Source organism: Akebia trifoliata, chromosome 15 (assembly GCF_017979445.1).
Source record: "Akebia trifoliata isolate Shusen 1 chromosome 15, ASM1797944v1, whole genome shotgun sequence".
Taxonomy (NCBI): domain Eukaryota; kingdom Viridiplantae; phylum Streptophyta; class Magnoliopsida; order Ranunculales; family Lardizabalaceae; genus Akebia; species Akebia trifoliata.
In genome coordinates, this window is record NC_141389.1 from 246,380 (window position 1) to 269,783 (window position 23,404).

The 23,404-nt window shown below is 34.1% G+C and overlaps 1 protein-coding gene across 3 annotated transcripts; it reads right to left on the reverse strand.

Moving 5' to 3' along the window:
* Positions 1-7,343: 7,343 nt before the first annotated feature.
* Positions 7,344-15,197, reverse strand: LOC147383716 (uncharacterized). Of its 3 annotated transcripts, none has more exons than XM_086425773.1 (2): positions 14,123-15,197; positions 7,344-7,679 (listed from the first exon to the last, which is right to left on the reverse strand). In XM_086425773.1, the coding sequence occupies exons 1-2, from the start codon at positions 14,942-14,944 to the stop codon at positions 7,647-7,649; spliced, it is 855 nt and encodes a 284-aa protein (XP_086281899.1). In that variant the 5' UTR covers positions 14,945-15,197; the 3' UTR covers positions 7,344-7,646. The 3 variants fall into 3 exon arrangements, with proteins under 3 accessions (XP_086281899.1, XP_086281898.1, XP_086281897.1); XM_086425772.1 differs by lacking the exon at positions 7,344-7,679 and adding an exon at positions 7,686-10,628; XM_086425771.1 differs by lacking the exon at positions 7,344-7,679 and adding an exon at positions 10,685-10,949 and having other exon boundaries at positions 14,123-15,185.
* Between the last annotated feature and the right edge of the window lie 8,207 nt (positions 15,198-23,404).

The following is a 23,404-nucleotide window of genomic DNA, read 5'->3' on the forward strand; positions in this document are numbered from 1 at the left end:
TATTGTCAGGTACATTTTCATATTGTCAGACAAAAAGGCTGTGATAAGTTAACAGAAAGATTCAAAATTAATTGGAATGACAAATTAAAAACATGTCTGCCTTGGCCTCCTTATTAAAGACTCATCAAATTTTTTTTTTTTTTTTCAAAAAATATGAATGAATGGTAGTTAGGTGGGATAGGCCCACATGGCAGTGTTGAGTATCCATCCATCGACTTTAACATGTGAGACCATTTTGTTGCTGTCTTTTACTCTCCAAAAGACAAGTCTCCCTTATTTTAGATAGATCTCCTCAATGTTTTAATGAATATTTGAGATACCCTAATGTTTTCAAATTGAGATATATCCCTTTATTTAAAAAGTAAAAAAGAAAAGAATAATGATGACCTGACTCCTCCTTTACTCTCCTGACGTTGCATGTGCAAAGAATCATAGATTTTTTTTCTCTGGATACATAAGTTCACATACTTATGGGGATGTGCAATTGTGTATCGTGAGAAAAATCTATGGTTCTATGCACATGCCACATGAAGAGAGTAAAGGGGGAGTCAAAAAATCACGACTTAATTCTCTATAATCACCTTCAAGGTAAAAAAGTTTATAATCGTCTTCAACCTCAAAATTTCATCACTTCCAACTTTCACATCTCAAAAATATGATATGATTTTTGATAAAGTTGATGTGATAAATTTTTTATTGAAAGTATAGGTTTTTGGGAAAAGATTGATGATAAAGTTGATTTGATTGCAAAAATTTATCCCTGAAGATTGATGAGTTTGAAAATGATGAATTTTGAAAAAAAAAAAAATCAAGGCGTTTTGATGGGGTGGTTGAAACATTACCCGCTACATTTTGGTGAATATTTGAGATATCACTTAGAGTTATCAAACAAATTTCATGTATCCCCTGACTTTGATTTATTATAATAAATTAATGAAAATTTACTTAAATACCCTTATCTTTAATATGCAGTAAAAAATTCTTAATTTTTTTTTCTCAAAATAGTCAATTTTAAATTCTTAGAGTAATTTGTTTTACCTTTATCCTCAATCTTAAGATTGTATCTATTACAACATTCAAATCCAAAAACAAAATAAGATTTTTGAATAAGTAGAAAATAATAAAATTTTGGATAGAAAAAATCAAGTAATTTCTATAAACAATTAAAATGACGTTGAAAATCATAGATTGAATATATTAAAAATAATTTACTAGAGGTTTATAAATTAAGATTGGGAGAAAAATCATGGATTTTGGCTAGAGGTTGAAGATCAGGGATTTAGAGCATTTTTAGGGTATTTTAAAAGCACCCTCTATTAAATTGGTGATTTTAGTTACCCCTTGATCGTAAGTCATCGTTGTGTTTTCTTGATGTTTTAATAGTGAAATTTGAGTTGTTTTTCAAATACTTAAATTACTAAATTAAAAATTCATTGTTAAATCGTCAAGAAAAAGAAACGTTGACTTACGGTTAAAGAGGTAAACCTAATATCACCAACTTAACATAAGGTGTTTCTAAAATACCCTCTGTTTAAGAGTCTAACTACACTGATTTCGTTGGACACTGTGTTCAACATTGCACTGATGTGACAATGCATTGATAATCATAGATTTCTTTCTTCGAGGAAAGAAATCTATGGTTATCAATGCACTGTCACATCAATACAGTACTGTTGAACACAATGTCCAATGAAGTTAGTTCAGCATTTTCTTTTTTTAACAACCTGTAAGAGCAACTCTAATGTAATCGGATTTAGGCTAAGCATCCTTCCCAACCATTGTTTTTCAGAGCTAGAGCATACAGACATAATTCCAACGCACTCTATCATAGAAGAGGCACTTTGAAAGTATTTGGAGAGAAAGAATGAGGAAGAGGTAAAACAAAGAGAGTGAGATTCTCTCTCTCTCTCTACTAATTGACTATAAAAGACATGACAGATGAAATTACTGTAAATGAATTTGTAGAAAGCCGTTTTGGAGAGTACAGTTGGAGCACAAACCCTTGAGTAGGCAAAATATCTCTCCATAATAAAATGTCGAGTTGTGATTTTTCACTTTAGTCAATACTCGACTGATTGACATGGCAAGGGCAAAAAGCCTTAGATCATTTTCTTCAGGATATACATGGAAAATGATCTATGGTTATGTGCCCTTGCCACGTCAGTTAATTATTGATTGAGTGAAAAAAATTGAATCAGAAATTCATTAGCCTAAAATGCCTACCAGTTATGCATAGCCCAATATAGGTTTTTGCGTTGGAGTTGCTCTAAGACAAGATTGGTCAAAAGAGACATGTCATTAGTTTGAAAATATAGGTGGCATCTCAAATATGAATCATGATAATCTTACTGGCTACCCCACGTGACAAATTCAATCAACTACCTTGACATGACAAGTTTAGAGAATCGTAGATCTGCACTCCTCAAGATACACGGCTGCACTTCCCCATTAAAAAAAGTGTATCTCGAGGGAACCGTGTATCCCGAGCGTAAATCTACAACTCTTGAACTTGTCATGTCATGTAGTAGATTGAGTATGCCAAGTGGGGTAGTGAGGTTATCACGAAATATTCACTAAAGTTTGATGAGCAAGGATAAGTAACTCCAAAGCTACTATTATGGTACTCCTCTTTATAATTACTTTACAAGGCAGTCTTCTTCTCCTATCATTAATTTTTATTATAAATACAATAAAAAAGCTAATGGGTCTCACTCTCACTGTCACTCACAATCCCTCTCAGCAGACCCACCACCATCACTCACTCTACATATTGGAAATTTTCCCGGCCATCTCACATGTGACTCTGTCAGCCTCTGTACTTCAACTCCTCCAATGGAACCCTCTCTCTCTCTCTCTCTCTCTCTCTCATACACACACACACACACACAATGAGTTTTAAATCCTTTTAACTTGTTAATTGAACGTGAGCCATATGTTTGGTAAGATATTAAGTAGCCGAAGATGCATGTCGAGATAAATTCTTAAAAAAAAAAAAAAAATACATAGAGAGAGAGAGAGCCCATGTGCCCATTTATATGTAAATATTCACCCGAGATTTACGCTGAGGAGTATCCAATAACGTAAATCTACCTCATTTAACTTTGTTTCGTTAAGTAAAAAAATCGAAGTAAAGAGGTGGGTGGGTGGGTGGGGATGGTAAGTTTTGAAGTAAAGAAATCAAGAAATTAAGGTTGGGGTGTGTAGAGTGAAGACAAGGGCAATTCCCATCAAATTCGCTGTTGTACTTTGTCTGTCTGCTCCTCCATCCACTTATTTCTTTCTTTTATAAGGGCAGATCTCACAACATGACAGAAAGGGATAGAGAGTTGCCCACATGAGGAGAAAGAGGACCACCACCATTACATGTACAGTGGGGTTGTAGGTTGGTTGATGGTGGTGGTGTTGGTGCCACTGTTTGCTGTTGTTCCAACGTTCCTTATGGGTGTTCTTTCTTTATGGTGGGCCTTTGTCTCTTTTCTTTTTAATTCTTCGAAATAAAACTTGCCCATCCCACCATTATTTTAAGTCAATTTAGAATAATTATGATTAATGGTGGGAGAAGACGTTCTTCATTTTGAAAGTTGAAAAAATTAAAATTAATTTTTTTTATAAAAAAAAAAAAAAGAGTTTTTATTGCCACACCAATTTTTACTAATAACACCCCAATTCATAGTATATGTTAAATTGACTTCCTTCAACACTATGCTGATGTAGTGGTGTACACATACAACCACAAATGCTTTTCTCAAGATAAAAGTAAACAAGCATCTATGATTCTAAGCACACATCAAAACAGTGTTGTAGGGAGTCAATGTAGTGTAGTTCTATCAACGATATAGGTTTTTGCTCACAAAATTTTTCATCATAGCACTCGTAAACTCTCTAGTGCGTGTCATGTCAAGTTTAACAAGTGTAGTATTGTAAATTAAGGATACCATTTAAGACACACAAGTACATGTGATTGGTGGATTCTGGATTCTATGAGTACTAATAAAAAAAAAAAAGACTCGTGATTTTCTGACTTCCCCCCTCTGACATACACTCCTATTAGAATCATATTTTTGTTTCTCGAGATACACAACTGCACATTCCTGTAAGCGGAAAAATCAAGTTAGGGGTGTATGAGCAAAAAAAAGATTTTCTTTCAACAAAAAGTTAAGACAAACATTGGGTGCTCTTAATAAAAATTGATGTGGTGATAGAATCTCTTTAAAAAAAAAAAATTTCTTTCCATGAGGATTTCTAAGAGACATTATTATGAGATTCTGAAATAAATCAAGATATAGTTAATGTGTCGTTTCCCTGATTTCCCGCGACCATCACTATCCGTGAGAGAAGGGGTGACATGATTCCCTAAAAAAATATTCAATCAAATCTTGTTTTACACATAAGGCCTGTCGTGTTCGTGACTCATACTAAATTTTGCACGCAACTCGAGGTAATTATTAAAATAAATAAATAAATAATTCATAAAAAAATATATTTTAAAAGAGTCGAAAAAGTAGACCTCTCATTCTCAAATGACTCTCACCGATCATCATCCATGCCCTTTTGTCTACAATTCAATTCTCTTGAGGTTCAATCATGTTTAATTTTTTTTTTTTAAACAATAAAGGAAAGCCACTATTGCCACACCAATTCCTACATAGTGTGGTGTTAGTAAATATTGGTGGGGCAATAGTAATTCTCTAAAAAAACTGGAATATTTATGTTCTTCTAAAGTAAATATAATGAAAAAAATTATTAAAAATAATTCAATAATCTAAAGAATAATACTTTAATTAAAAAATAAATAAAAATCATAAATTTTTTGTGAATTAAACAAGAAGCTAGATTGGTGACCAGTACTTTCAAATGAGGGTAGATTTTGAAGTCATGAACTATAATCAACTTCACAAGCTTACATCAACTAAGCTGAATTTTTTTTTTTTTTAACTTTAATAGAAAAAATTGGCTTTAAAGAATGAGCCCCATTTGACATTTAGTGGGGTAAGACTCATTAAATCATCATGATGTAAAGCCTTTTTCAAAATATGTGGCTGATCATATCTTTATATATTTTTCTACCACTTTTACAGCTATTAAAGCTATTTTCATCCCCTACAAGAAGTTGCCAACTAATCATGTTATTGAAGACCATAAGAATAAATGGGGATCATTCAATTGGTTCAAATTAGCCCAATATCATTCGTACGGCATCCTATAGCTTTGGGAAAATAATGCAACACCCTGCCCGTCGATTAAGGTTCGGACTATTAATGATCTTTGAGACATAGACAATGTAAGGGTTTTAAATAGAAAAATCATAACCCTAAAATAAGGTAGCAGATGTTGTAGCGAAACTGATTGCAAAAGAAGGTAAATCGACCACATTAAAATTACCATCTAGAGAGGTCCGTTTGATATTCAAAAATTGCCTAGAACAGTCGAACAAGTTGGTTATGCTAGGATGAACCAGAAAAATTTGGGTAGAACTAGATCTAAGCGTTGACTAAGTTAGCGTCATGTAGTAAGAAAAGTAGTTATGAACTCTGTAGACCATCCCCATGGGGATGGTGAAAGGAGGGTCTCAATTCCTAATTAGAGTCGTGATAATCTGGCATTTTTTTTTTCAGATGCCCCCATCACAGAACTATAGATCTTTTGCTTCGAGATACACAAGAAGGTTTATGATTCTATAACTGCCAAGTCTGGAAAAAGAGCATCAGATTATCAATAGTCTTCTAATTAAATTAGAATTATGATATTTACTTATGTCCAAATAAAATAATTATCTAAAGTGGAAGAATCCTCCTAAATATCTACTTTGACATCCCCACTGTTTTAAGCAAAATGAATGATCCAGATGAGAAAGAATTTTATTCCTCCAAAGGCAATATAAATTCTAACAAATATTGATCATTTTCAATCTTTGGATGCCAAATCTTGTTACTCGAGCTTGATTCTTTTGAAGCATTTAAACCTCGATCCGACAATTTTTTTTTTCATTAAGCAAGCAATTAAACCTCTATAAAACTTTGCTTACTTTCATGCATTACAAGAACATGTGTGCGTGCGATAAGTAGACCCCACTTGGATTCCACAATGAAGACCCAAGGGTCCGTTTGTTAAAAGGTCAGTTTCATGAATGATGAGGGGAGGGCCCTCTTTTAAAATCATGTATTAATTAGCAATAGTGACATTTGACAACAATAAAGAAAAAAAATCATCATAAGTTATCTAGACAAGATTAATCAATCACAATAATCTCAAATCTAAAGGATTTGTTTAACTGCCTTTTTTATTCATAATTTGAAATAGAGTCGTGATTTTCTAACTCGAAAATTTTCACCCTGTCTATACTTAGTTGACGTGGCAAGGGCATAGAATCGTAGATCTTTTTCTTTAGGGTATGCAAAAAAATATCAACAGTTCTGTACCCTTGCCACATCAGCCGAATACAGACCGAGTGAAAATTTTCAAAGTAAGAAAATTATTAGCATTAGAAATAGGACATTTTAGTACTATTCCCCTTAAAAGTAAAGCCAACAACATTAGCTCTAAAACACAGCTTGACTTCACCTATAAGTCCCATCAGCTTAGAATTGACACCCCATTAAGAACATCATCTCCCACAAACCAAAAAAAAAATTGCATTTTCTTCTTGGGGATCATTATTATAGGGAGAGTAAACATCGAAGAACCCTATCTTAGTAATTTTTCAAAGTACTTAGAAGATTACTGATTGAATCTATTTTTCTTGAGGTGACTATGGTGTGGCAGCGGAAAGTTCTCGAAACCCAACCCTAGAATAGTTAGGAGTGTGCTTCAAGTTCTCGAACTCGTGCTTCATAGGTGCTTTGGATAGCTCGTGTGTTACGCTAATTTAAGTCATAGTCACCAAGTCGGAAAACGGGTTAAAAATGGCAAGGTTAAATGTCGGAGAAAACAGGAAAGAAAAAAGAAAAATGAGGGAAAAAACAATACATATATAGAAAATTACGGAAAAAAAAATGTATTCATAACGTAATGCATGATACATTAGACATTTATTCTAAATTTAAAAGAAATTTTTTAGCAATAATTTTTTTTTATTGAATACCTACGTATGATAACATGTCTCCACATATAATTATACATTTTATGACGATAAAAAAAGGTCCATCAATCAATGTATCTTTTGAGCAAAATAAAACACTATTGAAAAAAAAGAACATCAAGACATTATTATCAAATCCAAAATTAAACTATGAACCAAAGCCCAAACAACCATAAGGCCATAGAAATTAACCATAGGCCCGAAAAAAAAAATGTTAAAAAAAAAAAACGCTTTAAAAATGTAGAAGTCATGTTTAAAAATAAATACATTTTTTTTTTTTTCAATTATAAGAAAAGTCAAGTTTTTCTATTGTTCAAATCGTGAGAGCCAGAGGTACACAACGCGTTTTAAACGATACTTTTAAAAAAAAATGGAGTTCTTTGTTACTATGGTTTTAGTAGATTGCAGGAAACTTGTAGAATGATAGAATGAATGAAATATGGATAATGATGATAGAACTATAACTATTACTTTGAACTAGAAAGCAAGAAATAACAAAATTGATATTCAGATAAAGAACAATGCATAGAACAAGGATCAAACCCGGCAATTTAAGCTCCAGAATTGTCTAGTTGAAATACCAACTAATGATCTTTTGAATCTGCAAGGCAATGAGGAAAAATAACTTCCAAAATGTATCAAACGGAATCATAAAACATACCTTATAGAATTGGATGTCTGGACTATTTATAGGCCTTGAGTTCATGGTTTCACATTCCAAATAAACTAAAAAAAAACCTTGTAACTTAAAACTAAAACTGATCCACTCAACGACGACCAACGAACACTCTTCCTGTAAAAATTTATATTTTAACTACCTAGTTTCCTATTTAATTCTGAAAATTCCATATTTGATTTGGTCTAGAAATTACAATCCTATAGAAAATAACCTGAACAAGTAATCCCACAATAGATGCCCAACCATATTGATATTTTTCCTTCCCTTTTAGTTTTACCATACCTCTATACGTAGCTATGTAACAAAGACATGGGCACATGACATTTAAAAGTTATATGAAGTATCCAACACACCAACCCAAAAAACGATACAATACAACGTCCATACAATTTATTCTACAAATTGAGAGAGAATGTTTTTAAACTACTTAAGTCCATGTTAAGTATCAATAAGATTGTATAAAATATTTACAAAATAGATGAAACCAATTATTTGAATAAACTAAGATTTATTCGGAAAATTGTGTCCATCACAAAAATGCATAATATAAAGTCAAAGCATTTAAGTCAGATTGAGCGTCAAGGCACATCAGCAGACATGACTTTCTATTGCTTCGACAGAAACATGGGAAGTGCCAACTTCTTGATAACAACTGAACTTAGAAGGAAATTATGATTACTACTAGACAATTAATGGATGATTCCTAATATACCTGGTGAAACCCATGGTTTGAACTTTGAAGTGATGAGGTCCCACAATCACTAGGGTCTTATCCTGTCTTTGACTCTTTTTGTTCGGTTGAATATTCATCGGTATTATCTTCATCCACAATACATTAGGCTAATTACTTTCCAGTGATCTGTTGTTGTAAAATGGTGTAAAATTCTAATTAGCATTCATACTATAGACCCTTATTGTGTCTCATTTTCATCTCAAACATGATAATCTCCCTTTTGTTTTCAGTCAACTAGCCCTGACAAACCTGAAGTCATGCATTATGCAACATCCATTAATGCCAAATAGAAACTACTGATGGAGAGGTACAAGATAATAGTGAGAGGGAGAAGGTTTCTGTAACGGGGTTAATAGAGGTCGAGATGAAATTAAGAAGAAGAACAACAATTTTCATGTTATTCTTAGATTTCAAAGGTTTTTTTGTTTTTTTTTTTAACAAGACAGCATTTCGGGAATTCTGAAAGCACTCATACTTGCGTAGAGTTAGGCTTGTCAAAGTGAAAAAAGCACTGGCAAACATAAAAATAACTAGGGTTTTAGGACTAGATGATCTTTTAATAGAAGGATGGAAATGCATGGGAAGTTTTGAATTGTCTTAGCTAAACAAGTTATTTGTTTTTTGAATATTATTTAAAAAACTAAAATAGATTCCGGATGAATGGAGAAAAAGCATCATAGTACCCCATATATAAGAATATAGAACCGACTATCAAGATATTGAACTTCTGAGTCACACTAAGAACTATGGGAAATTGATTGAACAAAGGTAAGAGAAAAAGTAAATATATTAAAGAATCAGTTTGGTTTTGATGCAAGGCGACCATCAAGGCAATCTTTCTACTTACACACATGATAGGAAAGTTGAGAGAAAAGATGAAGAATCTCCATATGGTTTTTATTGACTTGGAGAAAGCATATGACAAAGTACTTGGAAAGGTAATTTGTGGGTATTGGAAAAGAAAAGAATCTTGAATTGATATATTAACATAATTAAGAATAATATGAGAAGAATATAATTGGTGTAAGAGAAATGGAGAGGATACAAATGAAATCTTAGCTACAATTAGTTTACATTAGGGACAACTTTGAGTTTGTTTGCTGAAGTTATAAATGGAAAAATTGCACATATTCAAGATCATGTACCTTGGTGTATGTTATTTGCAGATGTCTGAAAATACCCCAACATGATCATTTTCATTATCTTGAGTCTATTATACATAAGGTTATAAAACTTAAGGAAGAAGTTTCCCATAAAATAAGAGTTGGATGGTTAAAGTAGAGGTGAACTTCTAGAGTGCTATGTGATCGATGCATACCAATCAAATTAAAAAGAAAATTTAAATGTAGCAAGACCAACCCTGTGCCTTATGCAAATGAATGTGAAGCAGACAAGAAACATCAGGTTAATAGATTGAGTGTAGCAAAGATGAGGATGTTGAGATGGATGAGTGAAAAAGAAATTATGTAAATTAGAAATGAACTTATTAGAGAAAAATGTAAAAGTATCTCTAATAAGCAAAATAGAATAAGAAAAAGCCAATTGAGATGGCTTGCTCACATTCAATGAAAGCCACCTACAGTCCCAGTTAGAAATTATGTGCAAGTTGAAGATTCTAAAAGAGTGAGAGAAAGACCCAAAAGAACATTGATTGGGGTGGTGAAAACACATATAAGCACACTTTCGATAACAAATGATGTGGCTCTAGAGAAATTTTAACGGAGGAATTAACCGACCCCTAACCTTTAGAAAGAAAGCATTTTGAAAAAATACGAGAAAAGGAGCTGGTGGAAGGATCCTTTGCATGTTGCACAACCAGCTTCCATTGGCTACCTGGCTAGGAAACAGGTTTATGTTAACTACCCTCCGGAACCATGTGAGTTTTGTTTAAAACGGCCAACCTTATTGGAAATGGGTATCCTTGTTAGACAGCCTACAAGAAACAGGAATCGCAAGTGCAGATGGGCATTTATGTAGAACTGTAACCCAGTTGAGCACTTGAGCTAAATGTGGGGAGGTAAGGATATTTAGAGCAGATGCTGTTTTTGCTGCTCAATACTCCTAAGCATCTTAACAGAAATCAACACATAACCCACCCAGAGTTAATGACAAAGCAACTGGGATAAACATGCAAGAACCTGTGAGAATAAACAGAATTTTCAGATATAAGAAAGCAAGCATCACCCTCTTTAGATATAAGAAGAGAAATATATTGAAGTGTAAGACTGACACAACGTAAACAAAGACCATATTCTTTAAGTGCAAATACTATTGAATATACATTTAAATAACAATTGTAAAGAGAAGAATATTTAGTACAATCATAGATATGTAACGATCTGATGGTCTGCCAAATATTGGAAAGATCTTGATGCAGCATAGGATCATTCATCATAGTCAGGGTATTTCTGCTGGTTGTAGTAGAAGTACTCACCATTTTCATTGTAGGAACCAGTGCCCTGTACATTTGGTGTGTTAGGGGATAGTGACTGATTAAACCTTGAATTAGGAAAACAAAAAAATCTAGTTTCCCACGGATGAGAGCAATCAAATTAGGACACACTCGAGGGAGTCAACCACTAAATCTTTCTTAATCTGATTTTTACCCTTCTGACATGAACTTTTCCTTTTAAGACTATGTAACAAACACATGGACACCCGATATGAAGTGATAGATACTCAACCCCACTACTCGATGTGTCAACAGACCCACAAAGTTTATTTCATATTTAAGATGTATATTTGTAAAAGGCCTTAATCAATGTTAAGTAAACGATATAATATGATTATATTTAGATAACTTAATGTACACTAAAATGATATAAGTAAAAGCTGGGGAAACAACAACAACATTTTGCAAAACATGAACAACAGAAATTTAATGGGGAGAAGAATCTGGTCTAAAGCTCGGAAGGCAATTAGTGAATTCACTTGGACTTTATTTTTCAACTTGGAAGTTGAGTTTTTGTCTCACTAAGAATCTCCCCCAGTACAATTCTATTCAACATTTTGTTATTCAGGTTTGATTGTGTCATAGCTCTATAATTTGGATTAATTTTTTATTGTTGGATGAACTGCATTGCTGAAACAGTAGGTATAGCTAGTCCGTGAACAGCCAACCATCGGGAATGGTTGAAGCAATACCTAATCGAAAAAGGATGTTATCAAAACGCATTTCAAGTAATTGTAGCAAAACCTGACTTGTTGACCCTTCTTGCTTTTCGAACTATGCGAATGTATTTAAGTAATTGTTGCTCTGTCAGACCATAATGAAAACACAATTTTTTTGTTTTCTAGACGAATACGACGTTGAGATCTTTTTCCGGAACGTTATTGGTTTCTAAGATCACTTCCGGATCTAGGTCTTTTACTAGTTAGGCAAACAGAGTATTTTTACTGAAATGAGGCCTCCCCGAGTTTTCGTCTTCAGGAATCTTAGACCACTGTCCCATGATTCTTCAATTGGTTGGAGACTCTTATCTAGTGGCAACCCCCTTTAATTTTTTAATTACTGGACAAAGAATGAAGATTTCTTCAAATTGTTGAGGTTAGGAATTGGCTCGTACAAAGGGATCCAATGTTTAAACCTCAGTAAAATTTAAGAGTTTGAAAGACAGATTGAAGGGTTGGAGAAAATCCAAGATTACAAATATAAATGTGCAGTAAAAGACGGTAGAAATTAGAAGCAGTCCAGCTTCAGTTGGATAGTAATCCAAATAATAAGCTGGTAATAGAGGAGAAGATCTCATAAAATCTTATCCGAAGCTAGTAAGATTTGAGGAGGCTACTCCAAGGCAGAAAACTAGGATACTGTGGTTGCGATTAGGTGATAGCAACATATCTTTCTTCCATAACACAATCCAGACAAGAAGAATATAATGATGTAAATGAAGGAAATTTAAGGGTTAAAACAAATCAATGAAGAACTGCTTAGACTTCAAGGCTGAAATTATGGATGGGGATATTAAAGATGCTATTTTTCTCAATTAAGTAAAGCAATGGGTCCAAATGGAATTTCAGCCTCTTCAAGATTGATTATAATTACACAGATTCTAAACTTGACATATTTCTTGGAAACAAGAACAATCTTAGGAATCCAGTTTTGTAATCTACAGTTTCGACTTCTGATTACAACTTTAATAAGCTTATCTACCTCTTCTTTGACCTAAAGTACCATGCTGGGGTGTAACATCCTTAATTTTTGGTCAAAAGTTCTTCTTCAAAGACTAAGGATGGATTGATCTAACCCTTGCATATCATCACTCTTATTCATGACAGATTTATCATTTTAATTTTAGGTGATAGAGGGAGTTTCACTTCTAACTTTTGTGTCAACAGAGGTGCACCCATTGGAGTGCGAAGAAGATTTCTCAAGGCTTCCACCATTTTTTTCAATGTGTGGAAAATGTTGCGGTTAAGGTGTTGTCGACGATGATGATTTGGAGTTAGGAGCAAGAATCCTGTTCAACCATTCAATATTCTAGTTAGAGCAAGAATCCTCAATTCATGCCCTTTAGGTTCTTTTAAAAAATGAACCTACTCATTGAAAGGAGAACCTCCAAAAACTCCCACAAAAATCAAGTAATCTTTTCCAATTTTGAATAATCCTCCGTTCCCAGTGCTGGAGCTCACTTTTATCTCTTCTAATTAAGGAAAACATTCTCTGGCATCTTTAAATCCTTATTTGATGCTTATATGGGTCTCAAGATATGCCTATCTGACTGGAAGAATTTCGTACCTGTAGAGGTTTCATTTGGTGGAATTCATCAAGGGAAGGAGATACTAGGCGCATACATGTGTAGTATGGCGATGATGATTATCTGTCCAATGTAACTTAGCACCTCTAATGTATGTCAAACACTCTTTCACTAAGTGATCACTATCTTATATGACCTGCAAATTGATGTTCTAGCATCAAGAGATTTCATGTTTCATCTTCTCTACAAATTCGAGTTCGAAACTTGAATTTTTTTCCTTTTTTGGGTAGGTCACCTAGTCAGATTTTTATTACTTTTAAAAGAATAACGTTATTGGTGAGCTCATTCATCTAGCTCATTTAATTCATACTGTTTATCAACATATTTCTCGTTAGTGTTGTGTATATTGAATTTGTTTCAATATCAATCTTTGTAGAATCAAAGATTGTAACAAACTAATGTCCTACACTATTAACAGATTTCAAAATTGACACAGCCCGAGTTACTGAAATTTGCATATATCATGTTAAAACCATATAAATGCACTAGTGGTTCAAAACCTACTGCTTATGGGTGTGACCTTCAGAAAGGAATTTGACATCACAAATTAACTAGGACTACAGAATCACAAAGACAAGTGGAAGAGTTTCTATAATTTTCTGAACTCAACTTATCCATTAACAAACTTGGCTGACGAGGGCATTGGAGACAAAGCCACAAGCACCAAGAGGAAATCTCCATTATTAATTTGGAACTAGTCACCCAATATTCGAATTGCGAAAATTTGATTAATGAATTTGAGTATGATGTGGATGCTGTCCTATTTCCTAAATTAAATGTCATAAATTTATTTTCTTTTGCTTCTTTCCACATTCTCATCGCAGATTATAAACATCAAAAGGAAATAAATGACTAAATGTAGACTCGCTACTCACATATTCAGAATGAGGATACACTTGTTCCTGGTAAGCTTCATTGTAACTTGGTTGTTGAAACCACGACTCCTCGTTATACTCACTCTGCACATGAAGAGGCTGCTCTGGGTAATGTGTTTCATAACCATAACTAGGAACCCCATAACTAATATTCTCATCACTTCTTTCACCATACGGATATGAATGTCCGAAAAAATACTCAGCAGTCCCCTTCCAATGATTCCCGTTGCCTTGTTCGACACCATCTCTTTTCTCATAGTTCCGAGACAAGCAAGGAAAGTAACCACCAAAGAGACTTGCACAAGGCCCCATGTCTTCAAGAGGCTGTGCTACTGGTTTGCCATAATCATAACCACCTTCCTCCCCTCTATAACCACACCAAGGATTATAATCACCCTGATACGAGTCTATGGGCTTTCCATAATCATTGTCATGGCAATTGCCACAAGGTGCACCATACCAATTTGAAAATATATCATTTCCCCAATAGTCTGAGTTGGGCCCATTGAACCAATTCCCGCCACTATGATACCATGGCTTCTCTTCCTCCTCATCATCATAAGGCTTGGGTGGTTCAATCCCATTTGGTGGCTTCGTTGTTTGATCAACGACATCAGTCCCAGAAGGCAATGTCTCAGACCCATTAGCCAATTCATCCGGAAATGATGAATTGGGATGGGAGGACGAACGAGGATAACATATTGTATCAGATGGTGAAAGGGGTTCCCCATAAGTGCGAGATATATCGTAACCACCAGCGTAAGGAGTAGGATTGTACTCTTTGAATTCGGGCACATTGAATTCAGAGCTAGAGTTTGCCATTCTACTCTCTCTGAATTCAACTAATTAATTCACTCTTGTTGTTGTTGCAGTTGCAGTTGTTGTTGATGTTGATGTCAATTGTAATCCATTAGATAATTAGAGTCACAGAACATCTCTATCTATCTATCTATTAATTTGGGTTGCTGAAGCAGACAACATACACTGTTAAGATGGGTTTTCTGTTAATATGGATGCTGACATGGCAAACCCAAACCATCATTCTACTCTCAACAACCATATATTCTACTTTTTTTTTTTTAATAAATGTGGAATAAAGAGAAATAGAACATTTATATGATCAAGTCTGTTGAGTCACATAGAGATAAAGAGATTGGGGGTGAGATGGATCAACAGCTCACCACCTCAGCAGTTACCTATGAAATAAATAAAAAGAAAAAGAAGAGTATTTGCAGGGAAGAGGTTTGTTGTGTCACCACAGAGTATCGAATTCCAATTCCCAAAAAAACAAACAAAATGAGGACAAGAAAGGCAACAAAACCTTTTTGACAAAAAGTTAAAACTGCATTAGCATTTTTCGCACTTTTTCTCAAGCATTTTGTCGAATAAATAGACGTCCCAAGTCTCATAGTGGGCAAAAGCAAAGTAGTAATCTTTACGTCCACGAAAGCCCTTAAAGTCAATCCATCTTCATCTCTACCCACTACTACCACTTTGCTTTGCATCTCACTTAACACTCATTTAATCATTGACCTGAACCTTTTTAAGAGAGTTACTATTGCCACACCAAATTTTACTAACGCCTCACCAATTGTGTGCAATTCTTTGGTTATTTCCATAGGAATTGGTGTGAAATTAGTAAAAGTTGGTGTGGTAACACTAGCTCTCTTTTTAATGAGAGAGAGAAAGAATTTGGAATTTAAACAAGAAAAAAAAAAAAGGGGGAGAAACCCCTTAAGACATCCTTCAAATGAACATCTTTTTATTGTTTTATATGATTATACTTTTATTAATATATCAGTTAAACTTTATAAGATAATGGCAATTAGATATTATATATATATTTTTGGATATGTTTTAATTTTGTTTTATTTTTTTTATTTTAGGTAGTGTAGATGTGATTTTCCGCTTTACCTCAAGAACAACAACCCTACGTTTGAGTTCGTTCTTTTGATCAATAGATTTTTTTGATGTATTTGCACCACAAATTTTCTGATGCTCAAGTTAATCATAAAAATATGTTACCAAAATTTTTTGTACGTCAATTTCATGTCCCTTGGGTTATTAATTTGTTGCCTATTTATAAAGGATGTGATAGACTTCTCCTTTTAGATGTTTCCCCCTTTTTTTCCTATCTTAATTAAGTAATTTTCCCTTTTGATAAACATTTCCCTCTTTTCTCAAGATCCCCTTTATTTGGCAACTTATTACTATAACTCTTTTCTAAAATACCGTACAAATCCTGTCAAATTAGAGATTTGGTGTAATCCGCGTGGCATACTAGTTGTGAGAGTGTCCCTAACTTTATACTACATGACTTTGATTAAACAATCTCCCAACCTACTAGAGATAATGGCTTGGATAACACATATGCCTTAGTGGGGCGAAAGTCTTTCAGCTCTTGTTATTTCAAGTCTCCAAGTTAGGAGTTACCATCGTGCCTCAAATTAGTACAGATTATTCTGTATAGATGTCATCATCTCAAGGCTCAGGGATTTTACCCCTCCACAGGTGCCATGTGCAAACGCATTTGTATCATCCAAAGAGCTTATTTGTACTTTAAAATATTGATTGAAAGGGTTTTTGAAGATTACATAATAAAAATGATACTTTTGTAACTTTGAAAACTAAGTAACGGGATTACACATGTGCACCTTGGAACTGACAGGATTTGAACATAAATCTCTAGTATCATCACCTAAAGACTTTCCCAACTAAGCTTGTTGATACATGCATTTACTTTTGTACTTGAATTATATACATAAGCGAACCAAATTATTGAACTAAAGCAAACCAAAAAACAAATTCTCTTTACTTACACCTAAAAGTTTGGTGCATTCTACAATAGCAAACATTCTACCCAAATTTGAACTAAGTGAACTAAAGAATTAGTTAATGTAGATATGGACTACCCATCTATATGGTGGTTTCGATGGTATTTACCTTAAATAAGTCATTTTTAATTAGTTATAAAATTTAGTCCAAATCCAATCAATTTATTAATTGGGTTGGACGATGTAAGCCTTTAGAAAAATGAGTATCTTGTTTACCTCTATCTAGAGCCAACTTACTTGTCCAAGTTGGCGGAGGGGGAGGGGGTGGGGGGTCGAGTCATTTGAAGGGAATGCACCAGAAATCCAATCCGGATCCCCTAAATAAATGGGCTTAGCCGAAATGAGATCTGTTGTTAACGATACAAATTTGCTAAGGTGCTAAATGAATGGCACCCAATTGGTTAGGCTTTATTTGCTAATGTTGCCAGTTTCTGGGATTCTAAATTGTTGTTGTTGGGAATTGCTATGAAACAACATTTCGATCAAAATTGCGTTTAATAAACTATGATGGAAAAAAAGAAATTGTAGCTGTTGGATTTTGATAAATTGATCAGAATACCCTTACATGTAACTAATGAGCCCAATGATATTTTCTATAGGATCAAAAAAATATAAAAACAATTGAATACATAAAATAAAAGATAAAATATTAAAAAATTATTTAAATAATGCAAAATTTTATTTATTAATTCATTTATATCTAAAACAAAAATAAGCAAATTGAAGATCACAAACTTATTGCTAATGGACCCACACCTACCAATAAGATTATAATATCCTGATTGGTGTTTTTAAGAAAATTCACACATTTTCAAGAGGGGTTAGGAAACCACCATTCATAGAGCCCAAAAAATTTGCCAAGGGGTACAATGAGACCTGGTGTTGAGTGTGTAAGTTTAGTCCCACATCGGACACGTTGCTTTTGTCTCTCTCGTTATAAGGAACATAAAAAATTGGCCGTGATCTTTGCGAAAGTTGGTTCCACTCTATTCGTTTCAACTCTACTGAACTTCCAACTTCCAAACAAACCTCTCATGATTGATGAATCGATCCAATGAAGAACACGAAAAAGAATGAAAATAAGAAGAAAAAAGAACCCAACTCTCTAAAGCGATAAGAGAGGTACGAGTTTTATCCAACAATCTTCTTTTGTTCTTTTAGTCATTTAAACAAACAGTTTGTAGTCCAGAACTTGGTAGGCATTTCTAAGGCGAAACTGCTATGTATCCAGGTTGCTTAGTTTGAAAAAATATGTAACCCATCTCTAATATCAGAGTTTTAAACCGACCCAATCAGGAAATACTTCTGAATTAAGGTCTCCTTGTATCAATTTTTTTTTTCTCAATCATCTATTATCTTATTTTAGTTTTCTGAAGTAGAACCCACATGATGATAGAACCAGAAAATTTTGATAATTATGAGGATGATAACGACAATGATGGTGATTTTGATGATAATTTAGAATTGGGTATTACCGATGAGAATCGTACCCAGAGTGTAAAGACGAATTGTATGTATTTTATGTGATTTAAGGAGAAACAGCCTGAACCATAAGGAAAGTTTGAGCAATGAGCAAGGTGGCGTATCTGTATGTTAGAATTGTGGTAGAGGTTTTTTCTCGGGTTCAGAATGATTGGGCAACAATGGTCTTTGATGAGATATTGCAGAGGAGTTTCTCCCATTCTGTTAGGAATCATTTCATGTCTATTATGGCATCCTTAGGTCTGTGGAAGAGGTGTTTGGTCTCTTGCTTCTAATACCATCTTAATTAAATTTTATTGGTAGTGGGTAGTGGCATCTTGATTTTTTGTTTTTTTTTCAAGTGTGGAATGAGATAGACGAGAGTTGTGCAAAACTCTTCCGTACAATGACTCTCTTACTCTAGAACTACAATTTATGGGTTCTGATTGGGGATCTTAGGACCTCTGGTTTTGTCATAACCGCAGACATTTTTTAAGACAAATTCTTGGCACTAAACATAGAGCATGAAATTACATGTTTTTTGTGTTTTATGTATTGAATTTGAAGTTTTAATATATGTAGATAGAAATGATTTAATTGAAATTTTGAATTATGTTATCTATGATTTCTTTTTTGGATTATGGAGTATTTTCCCTATTGCTTAATCTTATATGGTTTTTTTTGTAATCTTTTTGTCATGTCATAACAAGGATAAAAAACTAAACTGTGCATAATAAGGACAAAAAATTATTCTACCCTTATAACAGTTGTCATAATTAAGATAAAAAATTATTCGAGTGCTTTAAAAGGCAAAGTACACAAGGGACATGTTGGAAGTGGTGACGGGCCTGCCTGTGGGATTAGTCGGACTAAGTCTAGATACCCATCTATCAGAAAAAAAAAAAAAAAAGAATTGATATGGCATTGATATCTGAAATTAAGAGTTGGTTAAATTTTCATTCTGAAATGAAAGATTTGTGTGAAGTCAAATTCATGTTGAGAATAATAATCACTCAAGATATGCCAAACCACTTGTTGACATTGTCACAACTCATAAGGATCTTATTTAAAAACCTTTATTGAAAAGGTTTGTTATGGAAATGTGCAAACAGATTGACACACCCACACGTGGAAATTTTTTAAATTCTATGGTAAGATATGTCATGTGAGTGATGGGGAAATGCTTTCAATGTGAGGAAAATCATATGCTCAAGCTGTGAGAAGCATCATGTGTATGAAGTATTGTATGAGACCAGACTTCACTTATGTTGCAAGTCTCGTTAGTAGATTCTGAAGTAACCCTACATTGTCTCATTGAAAAAGTAGTGAAGAGGATTGCATATTATGTTCAAGGGAACGAAGCATCTTTCCTTTTGCTATCTAGGCAATGGCCCTGAGTTACAAGGATTTGTAGATCCTAATTTGGGTGGTGACTTCAATGAAATGAAATTCACATTTGATCACGTGTTTACCCTCGTGGGAAGTGTTATGTCATAGATTAGAAAGAAATTTTATCTCCATATCTACGTTTTCCATGGAAGTAGAGTATACAACATGCTTCAGAGTTGCTCAAGAGGTCTTCCAGTTGAATATTTCATTGAGGTTCGTAAAGATGGGCCTGCAAAATTATTCTCCAATAACCAAGTTGTCATTGATACTGTAAAAGATTTGAAGTTGCTTTCTAAATCGAAGAGCACTGACATTAAATACAATTAAGTCAAAGGTGTACTTGAAAAAAGAGGAAAGAGTGCTCCTCAAGATCCAATAATTTGACATGCTTGCAGGCTTGTTTACAAATAGTTGGCAAAGTAAGCGTTTGAGAAATACATTTTGGAATAGGACTAGGTAAAGATTGTGTAAATGACTTTTAAATCCAAGTGGTAGAATGTAAGATTATATGGATGTAAATGCCATTAACTGAAATGATACATCTCTACCAAGTGGTGGCAAAGAATTCATCAAACTCTAATCTAGTCGTTGGAGAGGATTTTAATCCTTACCGGATCGCATTGTAATGTTTCAACATTACAGAGTGGCAAGGCTAAGAGCCTGCTGTATTTGGATCAGCCTATGCCTATAAAAATTGGGTTATATGTTTGAAAGATGATCAACTTAGAGAAACAAGAAACACAAATTGATATTCTCTACTTTACCTATTGCTGCCACTCTGATCTAGTTTGGGCTTTAATATTTACATCCTTGGGGACTTTAATCTTGACATCCATCGGCATTCATCCGTGGGTTTGATCTCCTCCGGCATATGGGATTGTCAATTTTATTCTTGTAGCTGTGGATACAGTAACTTTTGTTGGAGGAATTCCCCAACAAATTCCTTTGTAGAACTTGATTTTTCATGACTAATTATCATTGTTAATTCTCTTTAATTTAAGCTTCTTCTTTTGTTCTTTATCATTTCAGCATGTCCTTTTCAACTTTAATTTAAGGGTAAGTGATTGGTGACCTATGACACCCAGACACTTCCAGCAAAATTTCATACTTGTATGTATACTGCGTGGATACTTTTACAACACCAGTTTCTACTTTCCTGTTATATTATTATGTATTTGGTCAACTCCTAACGGTATTCTTACCCTTGTCATCTATTAGAAGATATAATTAGTTCATAGTAACAAATCTTAAGCATGAACTTTCAAAAAATTTATGAGTTTCATTACATTTGGTATGATTGAATATTACGAAAATGATAATTAGAACAAATTTACAAAAATTACATTGTCACGCCCCAAAATCCCAACACGAATCCCTATGATTCATCGGTTAGAATCTCGAGGTGTGAGGTAATCAATCACACAATCTGACAGAACATTCATAAATAATAATACTTATGAAAAGAAAATATACGCAGCGGAATAAACATTTAACTAACATCTATACGAGAGTCTAGAGTAAACAGAAGAAATCGACAAACACTGATATAAGTCAAGATCTTTAATCTCATAATTCATCAGGTTACAAAAATTTCTAAACTACCATGTTTCTTATCTACAACCAAAAACCGCTAAGATCCTCTACTAGTCCTCAAAGACATGGCGGCGGCAAGACATCAATCTGATCCTCCTCAAGGACCTCCTCAAAAGACTCCTCAAAGAACGGTTCTTCAAAAGTTGAATAATCTGAAAGGGGGAGGATAGGGTGAGTAACAGGGGAATGTTACTCAGCAGGATGAACGCCGTTCTAACAGCGAGTCATACATGCACGAGTAATCATTAGAACAATTAAATAATGCAAGTTTTCATAATGTGACATACGATAAATGTCTAAACATACTCAGGAAACAGTTATAATAACTTTCAATCTATCATTTTCATCATTTAAAGTAACATATGCATCTTTAAATGAAAACACTATCAATCATTACAAAATAAGAAAAAGATACATAATAAAAACACGGCGGTGTAATCGATAAGAGAGCAGAGGAACACGCCGATATAACCGCCTCGGCTATGGCAATACGATATTCCAAACTTAACCTCCGATGTGGAATCCCATCGTTATAATCTGATTTTGTGGCCGGTCTAGCATACCACGGTTGGATGACCATTTATCCGGCTCAGACTGGCCGTTGACCAAGAACCCAATACTGAGTTCAACTAACGGTGAGGTCGACCGTTTGACGACTACAGACTAATAGTGATCACTAACTAGCCCAGGAGACCCCTCGCGTCGAAGCCTATCAAGAGGCAATGCATGTGAACCCCGCCTATCTCTACACTATACAGAGACCGCCTTTACACACAACGTTCCCCAGAAAATAAGTAGGAGAAATTCCCGGATTTCATAAGCTGTAATATGCTCTAAGGTATCCCATACTACCGAAGAGCATATGACATCTAGTGTTATCCTAGATTGACTCGTCGCTTCCGGATACACAGCAACGCGTCCCTCTTTATGGGTTTTCTACAAACCTTTACTGGTAAACAAAATAATTTATTTTGTATATAATATATCATTTCTTTTTAATCGAAAATACAAACAAAGTCTGGTAGTGCCCTCCAGTGACAGTTATCTGTCATTTCCATCCATCAACCATCTCATCCCTCTATCTATCTATCACGTTTTACGTGGCATGGCCACTACGTAGAACTGGAGGCACTGTCCCATCAATCAGTCGAGAACATACGTTCTCTCTATCCATCCATCGATTAAATCGATTCAATCTATCATCTAATTTCCTACATATCTATTAAAGTAATTTTACTTTTAAAGTAATTCGAAATCCATAAAGCATCAACCAATTCCATTCGATGGTTTTGGTTGAGTCGAGAGACTCGAAAACAAAGATAAAACCATAAGACATAAAAGCTGAAAATCTATGAAAATTTAACTAAGTGTTAAAAAAATGATTTTTCATAGTCGAAACTTGAAAACGAATTATTTATTTATTTATTAAAGAACTTAAAGTAATACTTAATTGTTTTTAATGAAATAAATGTAGGAAATGGTATACATACTATATGGAAGCAACACAAAACAAATTAGAACCAAACTCAACATTCGGATACTTTTCCGAATTGCTGATTTTTCGTTATTTCGTTGAAACTCAACCAAAATCGATTCAAATATTATACTAACTATAAAATGATTATATTACATCAAATGAACTAAAACCAATCATAAATAAGCATGCAAACATGATTCAAATTGTTCAAATATGTATAAACTTAATGAAATAATCGATTTATCAACAATCATATGGATTTTCTATGAAATTATCGCATAACTAGAAGGTAGAAGGGAAGGCAACCTACCTCAAGCTAATTTCAACGGTTGAACGAACTTTAAAATCGCCTCCGGCCAATCTCCAAACTTTTCTTCCGGCGAAAATCGGATTTCTTTGCGTCCACGCGTGACCCTGGCGAGAGGAACAACTTTCCTTCTTACGCCTAAGCTCGGATTGTTCTCGTTTGGCGTAGATCTGAGTTTCAAATATTGAAGGAAAAGGGTTGAGATTTGTTTGGAGAGAAGA